The following is a 16,650-nucleotide window of genomic DNA, read 5'->3' as shown; positions in this document are numbered from 1 at the left end:
GCCGGTATCAAATAACGACTGAAAGTTCGTGAAAAACCGTTACACACCGACGTCTGGTGCCCCCAAGGGCTCAGATATCGACGTCTGTCTACCGGGATTATTACAAATCAAATGTTGCTCTATTTTTTAATGTAAAAATTGGATTTTCTGAACTAAAATGAAAAAATTTACGGTTTTATTAATTTTTAAGATGGTCTGTTGGTATTATAGTCCCGTAATTTGACGTCTGTCTTGCGGGATTATTGATCAACATAATGTTAACTTGCTTTCTAGGAAAAATTTGGGCTTGCTAAACAAAGTTGATTTTTTTACGGTTCCCGCCGACTTCGGGATCGCGTCACGCTTGAACCGCCGCCAGTCGACAGACTTGGCTTTTCGTGTGTGTCATACCCCCCCTAACCATATTTTAGCTTCAAACCTTTTGCTAAAGAAAAAACATTTTTTGGTCACCCAGCTCCCAGACTAACACATCAGTAAGGTTTTATCTTAACGTACATATAAAAGTTCTTCTTCTACTTTTATGGGGTGATTTACGCCTTTACAGTTGGATTTTTATATAAGATATTAGGGGACAATTTTAAAATCTATATTTATTTCAACTAATAACTGTCATACACATTAACTGTTGTAGCACATTTTTTTTATTTACGTACAGAAGTGCGTAGCGTGTTTACTAATAAATAAACTTAGGAATAAGTAAATTATAATAATAAAAATAAGTTTATTTTTTCATTTATCATGTTTATTTAGAAAGTTAAGTTCTTAAAGGATAAATAATGCTGCTGGTAAAAGAAGAAAAGTAAAAAGATGTATATTTAATCGAAGATACATTAAGGTGCGTCTACACTAACAGTTTTTACAGACATACAGACAGCGAATTACGACCGTAACTTGTCTGTAAAAACGGCTAGTGTAGACACAGCATTAGATAGATATTAATACACAAGCTTTCATCTTTTTTGGATGAGAACTGTACGTACACCAAACATACTTCCGGTACATTCAGTGAATGTACTTGATGTATGTCCATTGTAAATGTTTTTCATATACTGTTGGAATCAAAGAATTTCTTTATTTTTTATCCATTTATGTACATACTGGTAGCGTACCCTGAACATCCACATGGGATGAGGGACGCCACCATCCCGTTGTACATACCTGGGATATCGCTTGGATAGCGCGTCTTAGTAGGGAGATTGGATGAGGAGAAGGTAAATTCGATGGGAATTGGTGGCAGACGGAAGCCGACGGTACGAATCCCACAGGAAATATTAAAAAATGCAGCATACAGACAGCCATATGTAATGGCCAGTTGAAGTTTCTTCCGGAAGGGTGAATTATCGGTAGAACTTGAAAAAGAAAACCGAAAACCAATTATGAATGACGAATTATCTAACTCGAAAAACGTCATATTCGAAGAGATTTCATTGACCTCGTTCATCCATATGAAGTAGGCGTTGAGTCTTTAGAACAAAGCATAATCAATAAGAATTTCTTCTATCCGGACTCCGATTTCCATTAAGAAATAAGAATTTTGGAATTACAAATTGATTGAGAAAATCGAGTGGGCAAAATAAAAAGAAAAATTAACCTCCGTTAAGGAGAAAAACATTCGTTCACCCAATCCTCGGAGAATGTGCCTTCGCGCCTATGGCGTGATTGCCACGCTTAGATAACGGCCCCAACGGTCGATAGAACGGCAAATTTAACTTCATTCAGGACGACCACTGTCTTCCATTGCAGCAGGTGACAAAATATGCACATTCAATGGCTGGAGCGATCACATAAGATTGTAGCTGTGTAGAGGGAAAACACGAAATCAATGAATGCAAATAATAAGATTTTTGCATGGGAATTATTTTTTTCCTTTTCACAAATCTTACCAAATCGAGGACGGCAGTGATTAGGTTGGTATCTGATATATTATCTGCTTGACAAGCTTCAAAAACTAAATTCAATTGAAGCACTCCGTCGTACAAAAATTTTGCTTTCCCTGGGAATACAGTATCGATTTTCTGTTTGACAACAAATGTCATCAACCAATTTAGAATCCAGTCACCAAATGAACTTAACTGATAAATAAAAGATTACAGTAGCTGATTGCTATGACTCAATTTTAAACTTTACGATACCCGTGTGTGAGTAATATGCCATTACATAGTAGGGTAGACCTGACCCATATTGGACAGTTCCGTTTTTTTTTCTATATCTCCCATCCCCTTAACCGAAAGAAAGAATTTTTTTGCAAAAACACGCGGAAATAGTTTCCGCACACCCATGATTTTTTTCAGTTACTTACCTTTAAAATTGTAAAAGTTAAAGAGATTTCAATTTTTGGGGTTTTTTTACAATACAAGGGTAATATTGGACAGACGTCTGTACCATGTTAGACAGGTTATTAAAAGAGGGATAGGATAAATAAAAAATTATAAAAAAATCAGGAAATGTAGATGGTAATGTAGTCACACCCCAAACACATTTTGGAAATGATATCTTTAAAACTGAAAAAGTTTTCTGATAGGGAAAGAATTACAACTTTTATATGGGGCGAGATAGAGAAAAAAATGTAGGTGGCGCTGAAGTCTCTCGTTAAGATAGGACAATTTCCCTGTCCAAAATTATCCCGAAAGACCGTCCTCCACTAAAATGTAAATATCGTCTAAACTATTATACTTAAAAATATAAATTTGGGTGAATAATGTAGGCAAAAGACTGGCCTATATTTTTATGAGAACAGTTTTTATTTCACCCGTCAATCTTCGGCAAAATGTCACCATTAGTGGGAAAATTATTTGCGAATTTTTTAGGGTTTTTTTTATTTCTTGAATATCTCAGGCAATAACCAAGAGATTTTGATGAAACTTATAACAGTTAAAGATTACACCACAAAGAATGAACTATAGAAAAATTGGATTTTAAAAATCACTTTTACTATTTTTACTGACCCTGTCTAACGTGGTACAGTGTCCAATATGGGTCCGGTATCCCCTACATACAAGACGTGTTTACCTATTATAATACGTAAACCAATAAACATAAACGTATTATAATACGTACGTACAGAAAAATGCATCATATCGCGTCGCTTCCGTCGATATAGCACCTTCATTGGGATAGCAAGACTTCTTCAGAAACCACTTGGCACTTACCCTTAAATTTGCTTTACAAATAGCATAAGCATTTGATGCAGTGCAGTGACTAGCTTTGTAGACGTTCCTTAATTTAGTTTTTCTGAGCAATGGTCCGCGTGTTGACGTTTTTAGCCTGTTCTTGAGTAACTATCAAATTTAAATTGAGCTATCCAGCAATATCTCACATACCTCAATCACCTCCTCCAAAGATTTTCCAGCTAGTTCACGTTTTAAAAGGGAACCAAGCGGTATTGGGTAAAACAGGTTGTTTTAAATTCTTGTACACGTCGTTCTCTTTTACGAAGCTGCAATGTCTGTTTCTAAACAAAATGTTGTAAAATTTCTCTTCGTTTGACATAAGAGTAATACATGCAGAATCATACATCGTCTACTTTAACCTTTTACCTTTATTGCTTTATTAGTGAACACTGTTTCGTTCTTTTAATTTCGTTTGAACAGTCTCTGTTATTGAATATAAAAAAATGTAAAAGAAAAGGATTAATGGACAGATTCTGCTTCTCGTGTTCTTGGACATGTTTGACGTTAACTGAATTTGAAATCAATTGAAGAATAAAACTCGTTGAAGAACTCGTGTCCAAATGAAATGGATTATGGTCGCTAATGCATAACGCAATTTCGGGCGCTTGCCCTGAAGGCATGGGAAATTACTACTTGAAATAAGTGGGGGGGCTGCAAAATAAGGTTAGAGAACTGAAACTTGGTGACCACATAGAAGAAATTATGTTTTATGTCTTCGGTTCACTACGGAGTTATTAACGGATCACGAAAAAAAAATTGTTTGCCTATTTTTGGCAGTTTTTTCGGATTTTTATCAAGAAAAGGGAAAAAAATTTAAGAGCTCAAACTTGGTATACGCTTATCTTAGAATATTAAACACCCTAATACAAAATTTTGTAAAAATTAAAAAATTATAGTCAAATATGAAACACCTAAGGTACATGGTATCGTGTAGATGTGTAGATAATCTTATACAACAATCCCCTTAACATTCCATGTTCCAACAAGCCAAAAATTTTAAGAATTGTGTTGATTGACTATAACACTGACACACAGATAGTTTATTTGGGTCAGATGAACTTATTGAGATGTATGAAATAGGAGAGTCCCCACCGAAGTGTTCTCCTGGTGGACTCTCAGTTCAATTAATTGATTCAGTGAGTATCAAAGGTGATTTGATGATGTTTGTCACGGTTAAAATACCGAGAGAATTTACCAGAAAGGAAGCAGTAAATAAAATTGACGCAGTGAGAGAGTGGATGGAGCCGCCAGTAGTAGTACAGATGGCAGAAGGCAAACTAAAAACGTTTTTTTATGTCTACTTTTGGTTTCACTTTTCTGTTCAACTTCAACTGAAAAATTAACAAAAGAGTGATTTTTTGTGACAGTTGTACTATGTAATTGAACTTTGAAATTCAACCAGTATTGACGGTAAAATGCAAATTATTTTATTTCTGTCCTATCATTCTGCGAATTTGTTTGATTCTTCTTGCGAAGAAAGAAAATAGTTCGATTGACGAAGACGTAGATGCAGAAAGTTTGTCCTTTATTACTTCAGTTGAGATAGAGCGTCACCCAAGTTTCTTAATCTCATATTTTTATATTTTGATGCAGACTTTTTCAGATATTCTAAAAATTTTTAATTGCAATACAAGAGTTTTAGGCAGAAAATCAATGTTATTGGGCAGTTTTGCAATTTTTTTTACGAGGAGATTTCATTAAGTTGCCACACAGGAATGAAATCCCAGCTATTTCTAGACGATTCTGCAGAAAAGTGATGTTCCCAGGGGTATTATGCGCTTTATATGGCTATCACGTTCCTTTCCACCCAAAGTCCCCCAACAAAACACCTTATCGTAACCATACAAAGTTTTTGTTCATTTGAAGGGGGAATGGCCGGATAGGGCTATAAAAATGTTCGAGGTTGCCATCTTGGATAGTTTTTTTCCCAGTTTGGTATAACCTCAAACAAAAAAGCATTGGCTTGTTTAATTTTTTGGGTGGAAAACGAATGAAAGTGAACAATTTTTGTAATGGGTGTAGTTTACAATGCCTGAACTTTCAATATTTTCTAAAAATCTAGAACCGATAGCAAAGAATCGGTTGTTAGAGCTTTTGTCGTCGTTGAAAATTGATGATCCAAACTGGATTGACGATAATCTTTGGAAAAACTATCGTGATGTCATTCCAATGGTTCCTGCAGTAACGTGGCCTAAGCTAATTGACTATTTCCAAAATGGAAAAAGTCTAAATACTGGAGATCCACTGCAAGTTCAAAAAGAAGTTATTGTTGCCAGAGCAGAATCTGGATAACCAATGTTTAGGGACTTTAATGGGTTAGAGCTGACAAGAAACACAGTCGTGCTGAAAGCCAAGGTATATTCATCAAACTATTTCTTCGTGTAATGTGAATCACATTTTATATTTCATTTATACATTAGATTACAGCGTCACAAACGTTAAGTACAACATACTATCCTTGGGTAGCCTGTCGGTACGGCCAAGAACGGTATGGTTCGATTTGCTCATTGCACATGTCCAGCAGAGTAATATTTCATCTAACCGTTTTGTTATTTTAACAATATTATTAGCCTAGTCTACATAATAGTTAAATTGGCTTCCAGTCTAGGGGAACATGTAATCAGTGTATGTAATCACTGATCAATAATTGTCTGGATCGAGAGCACCTATTGCAGCAGGTTTCTTCATTTCAACAAGATCTTTCGAACACTTTCTATGTGTTCTTCTGTTGGATTTTTAAACGATGACCGTGACGTTATTGGATTTAGTTGAGTACCGAATATGCCAACTCTACTGAAACATTTCTATGAAATACAATGTTTATTAAGTAAGGACATAATGATGCTGTCAAATTTCTTTATTACTTGCTTTGAAGTGTTGTCTATCCAAGCACATTTTTCTTCTGTGAAACTAGTGTTTATCTTAACTTTCATGAGATGATATCACTGCATGCAGTAGGATTGTGACATGTGTGCACATTTCACCTAGACTGGAACACCCTTGGGCAGCTTCAGTTATGTTAGTAAGAAAAAAATATGTGAGTCATCGTTTTTGTATTGATTATAGAAGATCAAATTTAGTACCTAGAAGATACGTGAACCCGTTGTTATTACTTGATGCAATCATCCACAACTTTTTTTGCGCCGAATTTCCTAAAAAGTAAGCCCCAGAAAAAGTTATTGTTTAATCAAATTTGGCCCGTGTTGGAAAGTCTAAGATTCCCAAAGTTGTCAATTTTTCTGACCCACTCGAATCAAAGAAAATCAATCCGGCAACACCTGTAACGAGAGTAAGGGAATCGGACAAGAAGGGAGGAGCCAAACCGAGAAGATTATTCACTTAAAGTTTTTTCTGGTGTAGAGCGCACATGTGCCGACGCTCCACACTTTACGTTTCAGTTTCGCTTTCCGTTTCCCGATTTTTCTCTGTGTTTAACGTGGGGACGTATAGCTGGCAACTATCGTCCCGTCGCCTAAACCTGATTTTGTGTTCCCGTTTTTCCCTGAGCCGAAATACATTCGACTCCAGTTAATTGCGACTCTGAAGTTTTTCATTCCGGTGTGAGAAGCAAACATTTGGTGCATCGGCCGGGAATTGACGTTCCTCGGCCCATCGGCCCTCTCACACACGCGTTCCGTCAGGAAATTCCCAGAGATTTGATTGAGCTCAACTACACTCTCTGCGACCCGCTTCCTGCATACCGACGTTCGGCTGATCGGTGCTTCCTGTATCCCGCCCGGTACATTCGTCTACAGGTCCGTGCAGCACCATCACCCCGTCATACCGAAAATCACCATCACGTTTCCGAGAAAGACCCGCGTGGCAGATTCGTTGGTTTCGCCGTTTGCGCATACGCGTGAAACCCTCCGTCAACCCTCGTGTCCCATCGTTCATAATCGTGTATCATCGCATCTCAACACATCCGCCCGTATCGTCGCCATCTTACCACCCCGTCATCTTTCATCGCCAATTTGAGCCAGAGGAGAGCTGATCTCCCCCCTAGCCTGAAACTGCCTCGTGGCAAGAAGAAGGACGAAGAACAGAAGGCAGTGTTGAGAGAGAAGAGAAGAGTCGTCCGTCGATCGCGCTATCAAAATCCTGCCGCTCTCCCCGACGCACGCGCGCCACCTTTGGCGCTCGCTCGCAGGAGCGCGATCATTCGCAGACCAGTCGTCGAGCGCCGCATCATTGTTCAACCCGTAAGCGATCGACAGGCCATCATCGACAAGGCGATCAAGGAAGCCGAAGAAATCGCCAAGACCATCCGAGCCGGCCGAAATCCTGATCCGGCCGTTCGTCCAATTTCTCCGGCACCGATCATTCACAACCGTGAAGCGCTCATCAAAGAAGCAGAAGAAATTATGCAGCAGATCCTCGCCAAAAGGAAATCAACCGATCAACAAGTTTCTACCGCACAGCACGAAGGACGTCAAGAATAAATTCCTTGTCCGCCATATTGGTTGCGTCCTTTGTTAGCCACTCCCCGCCTTTTGATCGCGCTTCGTTTTAAAATAAATTCCTTTGGCCATGTCTATTGTTTGTTGAGTCCGCCTTATTGGTTGCGTCTCTCGCTTTGTTTGTTGAGTCCGCCATTTTATAGGTTGAGTCTTGCGCCTTTAAGTCCGCCATTTTTTGGCTGCGTCTTGCTCCCGGCAAGTCCGCCACGGCGGTTGCGTCTTTCGCCCAAGTCCGCCTAATTGGTTGCGTCTCTCATACAATATACTTCGGCCACATCTTTGATTTGTCGAGTCCGCCATATCTATTGGTTGCGTCTCCCGTTTGGTACGTTTATTGGCTGCGTCTTGCTTCCGTCAAGTCCGCCATATTTAGGCTGCGTCTTTTATCAAGTCCGCCTTATTTGTTGTGCCTATCGTTCCCTGTTTAAAGTCCGCCATATTGGTTGCGTCTTTGTTTCAAGTCCGCCTTATTGGTTGCGTCTTTGGTTCCAAGTCCGCCTTATTGGTTGCGTCTTTTATTATTATTCGTTACGTCATCTCGCCCGCCATTGCTCACCTTCATCACCATCTTACATCATCTCATCTACCCGATCGACCACAACACGCGCGTTTCATCTTCGGGAGTGAACAGGCTTCGACATGGAGTCACAAGCAATAGCCCTTCCGCCTATCGATGAAGAAGATGACGACGAACGAGTTGACGATGAAGAGGAGGAGGCCCATTTTGATCCGGAAGCGACCGAAGATCCGGATCATCTTAAGAACCTCCGTACCGGCGGGAAATCGGTCCACACGAAGTCAGGGAAGAAGATGATGAAAGCAGTGAGAATCGGCTCCGACCGCGATGAAGTACGGGCTCTTCGAGCAGTTTACGTTCGAGACTTCGAAGAGTTGGAGAGGCGGCATGACCGATACGTTTGCGCCAACCTGGCGAATTTTTCGAGAGATGACTTAGAGGGTCAACGACAATGGATTCAAGCCGTCATTTATGACCAACAAAAGTTACTGGCAGACTGCGACAAGTACCTGCTCCTTACAAAACCTCAATCGTCCGCTTCTGTTGCAACCCGAGCATCGTCGAGACACAGCAGCGTATCTTCCGCGCAGGCGAAAATTCTGGAAGCTGAAAGAAAAGAGCAAGAAGCTCGACTCAAACTTCAACAAGCGGAGGATGAGGCGAAACGTCAAGCGGAAGAAGACGATTCTTTGAGAGAGCTGCAAGTTAGACAACGCCAAATAGATGCAGATCGTGAACAGCGGAAGTTAAAGGACGAAATGGAGCTGCAACAACTCACTGGCGCCATCATGCGGCAGCAGTTAGCCGACATCACCGGTGCCGATGGCGCGGCCAACGAAACACGAGCGATGTCAACATCGAGCGCTCCGTCTGGGTCTGTGAGAAGACGCACCTTGCTGCCGAGCATTTTTAATCAACCAGCGCCACTCAGTCAACCACCACCGGCAGAAAACGTGCAGACGACCAACACGGCTTATCATGTTCCGGCAGCTCCAGCGACTACATTTCAACGCACGATGGCTACACCCGCCGGAAGGCCCGCCGCATTGTCGACTCCGTCGATTGGGTTGACCCAGAAGTTGCTACCACCGGCCCGATTATTCGCGACACCCGTCCCGCCTATATCGACAGCACCGCCTTCAACCCCAAAACCAGGGATCTTTTCGCAGATGCGAGGCCTAGCCACGAGAATTTTCACTCCCAGCAGCAGAACGATGACACGATCTTCTTCCGTGCCGACTCTTTCAGTACCCAGCAGCGTCAGCACCGGACAAACGACCAGCGTGACAAATCCGACTTTCATCACGCCTCTATCAACGAGTAATTTTGTCACGCCTCCGACGGCTAGCTTCGTCACGTCTGCAACGACTGGGTTTGTCTCACCTCCAACGACTCGTTTTGCCACGCCTCCGACGACTGGGTCTGTCACGCCGCCAACGACAACGAGTCAACCGGTCTCTGCAGCAGCTACGCAACCTACTAGCAATGTCAGCTCAGCCCCCAGTCAACCTCCGGTTCAACCACCCGCTTCATACCCGCCGAGCACGTCCTTTTCGGTGCCTTGGCCGTCATGGAGAAACGCAGGACGAGCCACTAGTGGACTAAATGTTCCACCGCCACAACCACCGACTTCAACAGTTGTGTCAAGCCGAATCACTCATACAAATCCGCCTGGACATGGGCCGTCATCCGGATTCGTACCGCCATCAACCGCCGTGTCGCTCTCGATGCCATCCAGCGTTGGAACGACTTTTTTCCATACTGGACATGGATCATCATCCGGATTTGTGCCCCCATCGACAGCAGTGACGTTCTCTATGCCATCCAGCGTTGGTGGAACGACCTATTTTTCTACTGGCCTGAATCACGGAACAAGTATTGGCACGTCTATTCCGGATTCATCATACGGGCCGGCCTCAACGAATACCTGCCCGCCGATCACGTCGACCACGTATAGCCACCGGCCGTCGTCGATTCCTTTCCCAAGCAACGTGTACGCACCGCCTTTCGTGCCCAACTCGTCTGTGCCACCAGAGCCGCCGCCGAATCCATATGGCCACGATGGCGCGCCGGGAATTTACACCCCGGACGATTGGATTCACACTCTCGGGACACCGTTCGCGACTAAAACCAGATCCAGCGTTAAGCCCCCACGAATGAAAGTGCCGAACTTTGACGGGGACCCACGCAACTGGCCGATGTTCATACAAATGTTCAAGATATTCGTGCACGACGCTGTGAGCTCTGATGCTGAACGCATCGCTCATTTACACGACGCCTTGACTCCCGAAATCAGGAAGAACATCGGAGGCGCTCTGCTGAATCCCGGGCTCTACCATCACGCGCTACACGAGTTACACAAACGTTACGGCAACCCACAGCTCGTCTCCCAGTCCTGCACATCTTCATTGCTCAAGCTGCAGCCATTTAAGGATAACGACTTCAACGCCCTTCGGGCATTCTCGGCGAATCTACATTCCGTCGTGGCCACACTCCGCCTTGACGGATATGGAATGGAGCTTCATAGTCATGCCACGCTGGCGCAACTGGTCGCCAAGCTCCCGCCTGCACTTAAAAGCCGCTGGGGAGAAAAGAGCTGGGCCAAACAGCCCCAGCTCTCGACAGTCGAAGATTTAGACAAGTGGTTGGACGACGTCGCAATGGCCGAACATTCCATTAGAGCAGGAGCGATGGAATCATCCAGATCCCGTGGCGACGCGCCGAAGGAAAGCAACAGAGGTGGCCGCCGTGATCAAAGCAGCCACAACGTATTCAACACAACAACCGAAAATCGACCCGCGCAGCAGCCGGCAAATCAACGACGCTGTCCTTGTTGCAACAGCACTGATCAACATCACCTCAAAAACTGCCGGAAATTTAAATCACTCACGGTTGAAAAACGAGCGATCATCGCCAAGGAAAAAGGCATATGTTTTCGCTGTCTTGGCCATGATCATATCGGACGAAAATGTAGCCAAACGCAACGCTGCACTCAACCGGATTGTGATGGCGTTCACCATCCTCTTCTTCACGGCGCTCCAAGGATGTTCGCGAAAGAGCCGACACCACCGCCAGCTACATTTTCGGGCTCAATCTCCACTGCGAGCAGAGCATACGCTGGAAAACGTACCATGCTGCCGATGGTGCCTATTATTCTGAGAGCCAACGGGAAGGAGATCAAGCTGTACGCTCTTCTGGATAATGGAAGCGAAATTTCCATCGTCAAAAAGGAAATTTCCGACCGTTTTGGACTGAAGGGCCGCCTTGAACGTGTGGTCACTAATACAGTCGACGGAAGAGGCAAACCAGTCGACACGTTGATCGTGAATTTCGACATTATTTCACTGGATCGGCGCTACACCTTCAACATCGTCGACGCTCAAGTGAGAGAAACGTTCCGGCTCAACAAGCGATCCATCGACCTAGCAGCCCTTACCGAGAAGTGGCCTCACCTCGCACACGTCCCAATTCATTCCGCCCTGGAGGAAGAAATCGCGATATTGATTGGCCACGACCATCCGGCGGCCATCGATATTTTTGAAACCCGTAAAGATCCCTTCCACCAGCGAGCTCCACGCGCCTATTTAACGGCCTTTGGGTGGTGTATCGGCGGACCAACAGGGACCGGAGGCGAAGCTGAGGTCAGCTCATTCCATGTGAGCTCGCTCGAAGACAGGTGCGATCTCCAGCTGGAACAATTCATCGACGCGGACACCTTCGGTACAAAGCCTGACATCGTCCAGCCTATCAGCAAAGAAGAGGAGCGGGCGTGGAATATTTTGAAGAGTACGACTCAACATAATGGCGTCCGGTATCAATCCGGGCTTTTATGGAAGACGGACGAACCGAACCTCCCCAATAACTTCTTCGCCGTCCAGAGACGTCTTTTCAACCTCGAATCGAAGTTTGGTAAAATCGAAGGCCTGGCTGACATCTACAAAAACGTGATCAACACTTACGTCGAGTACAAACACGCCCGTAAGCTGACGCGGAAGGAGATAGACGAAGGCCCGCCCGGGCGAACATGGTACAACCCTCATCATCCCGTTTTCAACCCGAATAAACCGGGAAAATGCCGAGTGGTGTTCGACCTGTCCGCCAAGTGTCACGGAGTCTGCCTCAATGACGTGCTCCTGAAAGGCCCGGATCTACTCACCAGCCTCATCGGCGTCTTATTGCGATTCCGGCAATATGAATATCCCGTGGTGGCAGACGTAGAAAAGATGTTTCATCAGGTGCTGGTGGCGCCAGCTGACGGGCCGGCATTCCGCTTCTTGTGGCGCGAGCCAGGCTCTAATCTTCCGCCAGACGTTTATCAAATGGATGTTCACCTGTTCGGCGCAGTTTCGTCCCCGGCAGTCTGCTCTCACGCGCTTCAACAAGCTGCAAGGGACAGCGATGACCCCAAAAATTTGCTGCCGCAAATTACACGCCATTTCTACATGGACAATTGGCTCGTCTCCTTCCCTACCACGTCGGAAGCAATCGAAACGGCTCATCGTCTAACCGACGCCTTGAAGAAAGGCGGTTTTCCGCTTACGCAATGGGCGACTTCCAGCGACGTTATCCGACATTCACTTCCGGGCCAGCAACAAGAGGCCAAACCTATTAATATGGACCTGGACGCCGAACCAATTGAAAGAACCTTAGGCCTCGTCTGGGATTTTGGCCGCGATGTGTTTGTCTTAGGAGCCACCGCGAAACCGGACGGACGGACCAAAAGAGAATTATTGAAATCGATTTTCAGTATCTTTGATCCGCTTGGATTTTTGGCCCCGATCGTGTTCCAGGCGAAATTCCTAATGCAAGACATCTGGAGATTAAAGTTCGATTGGGACGACGAACTCAGTCAAGAAATCCTCGATCGCTGGATTAGTTGGGCGAACGGCCTGCCATCTCTAGACGGACTTGCCTTGAGCCGATGCATTTCACCTCAACGTAACGACGTGACTTCAGTCGAGCTCCATTTATTCGGCGACGCCTCCGAAATGGGCTTTGGTGCCGTCGCCTATGCTCGTTTCGTCTACCCGGATGGATCCGCCGATGTCAAATTCCTCATTTCAAAATCAAGAATAGCCCCGCTGAAATTCATGACCATCCCTCGCTTGGAGCTGAATGCTGCCGTCCTAGCGGCCCGTCTAGGCGTCCAAGTGCGAAAGGAGCACGACATCATCTTTGAAAAAACGATTTATTGGTCTGATTCGACTACCGTGTTAAGCTGGGTGAAATCGCGATCCTGCCGGTTCAACAACTATGTCGGGAACCGGGTAGGAGAAATCTTGGAGTCGTCCGCATCCGAAGATTGGAATTATGTGCCGAGCGCTGCCAATCCCGCCGACGACGCCAGTCGCGGATTAGACCCAGCCGAATTTGACATCCAGCACCGGTGGTTTTCTGGTCCCGAATTTCTCAAAGTTTCGACCAACTGGCCAACTCTTCCGACTCTGCCGCCAGTGGAAGCTAGCGACCCGGAAATCCGCGAAACCATTTGGGTCGGCTTAACTCAACGTGAAACCGACGCAATTGACCAGCTGATCGTCAATAGATCAAAAATCTATATCATCGTCAACGCAGTCGCCTACGTGTTCCGGTTGATCGGGAGAAAAATCCGCAAGCGGCCAGGAATCGGTGACCTTTGCCCAGAAGAGATTGAATACGCTCGAAATTTCATCTTTAAGCGCATTCAAAGTAATGTCTACCGTCAGGAAGTGGAAGATTTACGGGCCGGCCGCGCGATCGAAAAATCTTCCGATCTGATCAAGCTCTCTCCATACTTGGATCCCAACGGAATCATGCGCGTCGGTGGAAGAATCGACAAAGCGCCGCTTCCCCTCGACGCCCGCCATCCGATTATTCTACCCAGGAAAGAACGCGTCACCGAACTTATTCTGTCCCAGCTCCACCGCGAAAATGCTCATCTGAGCGCTGAACAGCTCCATCACGAAGCTCGGAAGGAGTACTGGATTCCAAAAGGCAGAATGACTGCCAAACGGGTGTATGATTCATGCTATCTATGCCGGAGAAAGAACGCTGCCGGATGTACGCCAAAGATGGCTGATCTACCAGCCTTTCGCCTGACGTGTGGCCTGCCTCCTTTCACGAACACGGGAGTCGACTACTTCGGGCCCATTGAAGTCATCATCTTTCGGCGAACTATTAAACGCTGGGGCGTTTTATTCACCTGCCTTGCCACTCGCTGCGTCCATCTGGAGATGGCGTACTCGCTCGACACGAGCTCATTTATCTCCGCTCTGGACCGATTCCAGAATCGACGCGGTGTACCAGCTTCACTTCACAGCGACAACGGCACGAATTTCGTAGGTGCCCAGCGACAGTTAGCCGAATGCCTCGACAACCTGAATCAGTCTGCAATCATCACTCATCTAAACCGGAAGCGGACAAAGTGGTATTTCAACCCGCCAGCAGCGCCTCATTTCGGTGGTGTGTGGGAGAGGATGGTCCGAGCGGCGAAGGAGGCTCTTTCTGCCGTGTTGGGGCGTCAACGTTTGACGGATGAGCTCTTAGTCACCACCCTCACTCACGTCGAAAATGTGCTGAATAGCCGAAAACTTACGCCTCCGAGCGACAACCCGACGGATCCGGAAGCACTGACCCCGAACCACTTCCTACTCGGCCGGGCCAACCCGAACGTACCGCCCGACGTGTTTGGTGAAGACGATTTGACTGCGCGGGAAAGGTGGAGAATTGCTCAAGCTCTCAGCGACCAATTTTGGCGACGCTGGATGCGTGAAGTCATTCCGAGTCTGACGGAACGAGCGAAGTGGCATCAAGATCACCCCAACCTGGAAGTCGGCGATATCGTCATCATTATCGACCCGGCCAGCCCCCGCGGGACATGGCCAACTGGACAAGTGATTCAAGTTATCGCTGGGCCGGACGGAATTGTCCGCTCCGCGATCGTCCAGTCAAACGGAGTCGAACGTCACCGCCCGTCTCACAAACTCTTTCTCCTCGAGTCCGTCCGTATCCGTGAAGATGCGCCTGTAACTACAGAGCGCAGGGCCGGCGATGTTGGAAAGTCTAAGATTCCCAAAGTTGTCAATTTTTCTGACCCACTCGAATCAAAGAAAATCAATCTGGCAACACCTGTAACGAGAGTAAGGGAATCGGACAAGAAGGGAGGAGCCAAACCGAGAAGATTATTCACTTAAAGTTTTTTCTGGTGTAGAGCGCACATGTGCCGACGCTCCACACTTTACGTTTCAGTTTCGCTTTCCGTTTCCCGATTTTTCTCTGTGTTTAACGTGGGGACGTATAGCTGGCAACTATCGTCCCGTCGCCTAAACCTGATTTTGTGTTCCCGTTTTTCCCTGAGCCGAAATACATTCGACTCCAGTTAATTGCGACTCTGAAGTTTTTCATTCCGGTGTGAGAAGCAAACAGCCCGACAGCGCAACGTCACACCCAGGATTGGTATGAACAAACAGCGTGCCTTCGACCATTTAGGTTAAAAAATTTACTTTTCTTCATTTGATAGTTTTGAAAACATTTTGGTGCATCCATCTTGAATTTGAAATTGTTTGCGTGGTATCGTTATCGCTCATCATCTTCGTCATCGTTCAGCGTCCTCCTAAATGGCTCATCGTCATCCTTACGGCAGACCAAATCGGCAATTGAAGTTTCCGTCCATCCTCATGGCACGTAACGGTTAGTCCCGGCTTCTCATTTGAACTCTTTGAAAAGACCTAAATTACTTTAGTAGATTTTGTCCGACTTATGGGGGTTGGTCAATTCCCATCAGCTTGTGTGTTTTCACACAAAGAAAATGGTCCCACCATGGTCAGTTTTACATACTTATATGTTCAATCGTCGATTCCTTCATACAGAGCAGTCAATTCGAATTGTTTCCTTTACCATCGTGTATATTTTCAATCGTTGATACCAAACAGGGAATTTCAACTTACAATTTCATTTTTTAGTCGATACTTTATTGGACCGTCATCTTCGTTGGGGCCGTCAATTACGATTTTAATTTTTGTTTTGCGCCCTTTTTCAGTCTTCACCTCTTTTCAAAACTTCATCGATACTTTTATAAGTCCGTTGAGTTTAACTTCATTTAGACCGATCGTTATATTCGAAGAGAATTCCACTGTGTTTTTTCTCTTATTACATCGTTGTCGATACCTTTCATGGCCAACAGTCGTAATATTTGAATTTTTATTTTTTGACATTGTTGCGGATTGGCCTCACGCAATGCCAGGATCGACCCCAGGAACGGTACAATTGGGAGCCCTGTTATTCCACTAGCTACTCCTCGCGAGGAATCACCATTTGAATTGTGTTTACTTTTACCTGATTTATTTCTTCAATACAAATTGTCAGTGACTGGATTGTTTTTTCTTGAGTGAATCTTTTATTGTTGTCTGCAAAAAACTCTTTACCCCCATAACAATCCGAAAAATCATCCAGTAAAAACACTCATCATTTCGCAAAAGAAGAAAAGCGGTGAAGCTCAGAAGTAAGTTGATTTGTACCAAATTAGGGC

The 16,650-nt window shown here is 45.1% G+C and overlaps 1 protein-coding gene across 1 annotated transcript; it reads left to right on the top strand.

Annotated features, from left to right (window-relative positions):
* The first annotated feature begins 8,266 nt into the window (after window positions 1-8,266).
* LOC124336777 lies at window positions 8,267-15,316 on the top strand. The gene has a single exon (XM_046790568.1). It carries the CDS (start codon window positions 8,267-8,269, stop codon window positions 15,314-15,316), a length of 7,050 nt encoding a protein of 2,349 aa, XP_046646524.1.
* The last annotated feature ends 1,334 nt before the right edge of the window (window positions 15,317-16,650 follow it).

Source organism: Daphnia pulicaria, chromosome 4, assembly GCF_021234035.1.
Source record: "Daphnia pulicaria isolate SC F1-1A chromosome 4, SC_F0-13Bv2, whole genome shotgun sequence".
Classification (NCBI taxonomy): domain Eukaryota; kingdom Metazoa; phylum Arthropoda; class Branchiopoda; order Diplostraca; family Daphniidae; genus Daphnia; species Daphnia pulicaria.
This window is presented reverse-complemented; position numbering and strand designations above follow the sequence as displayed.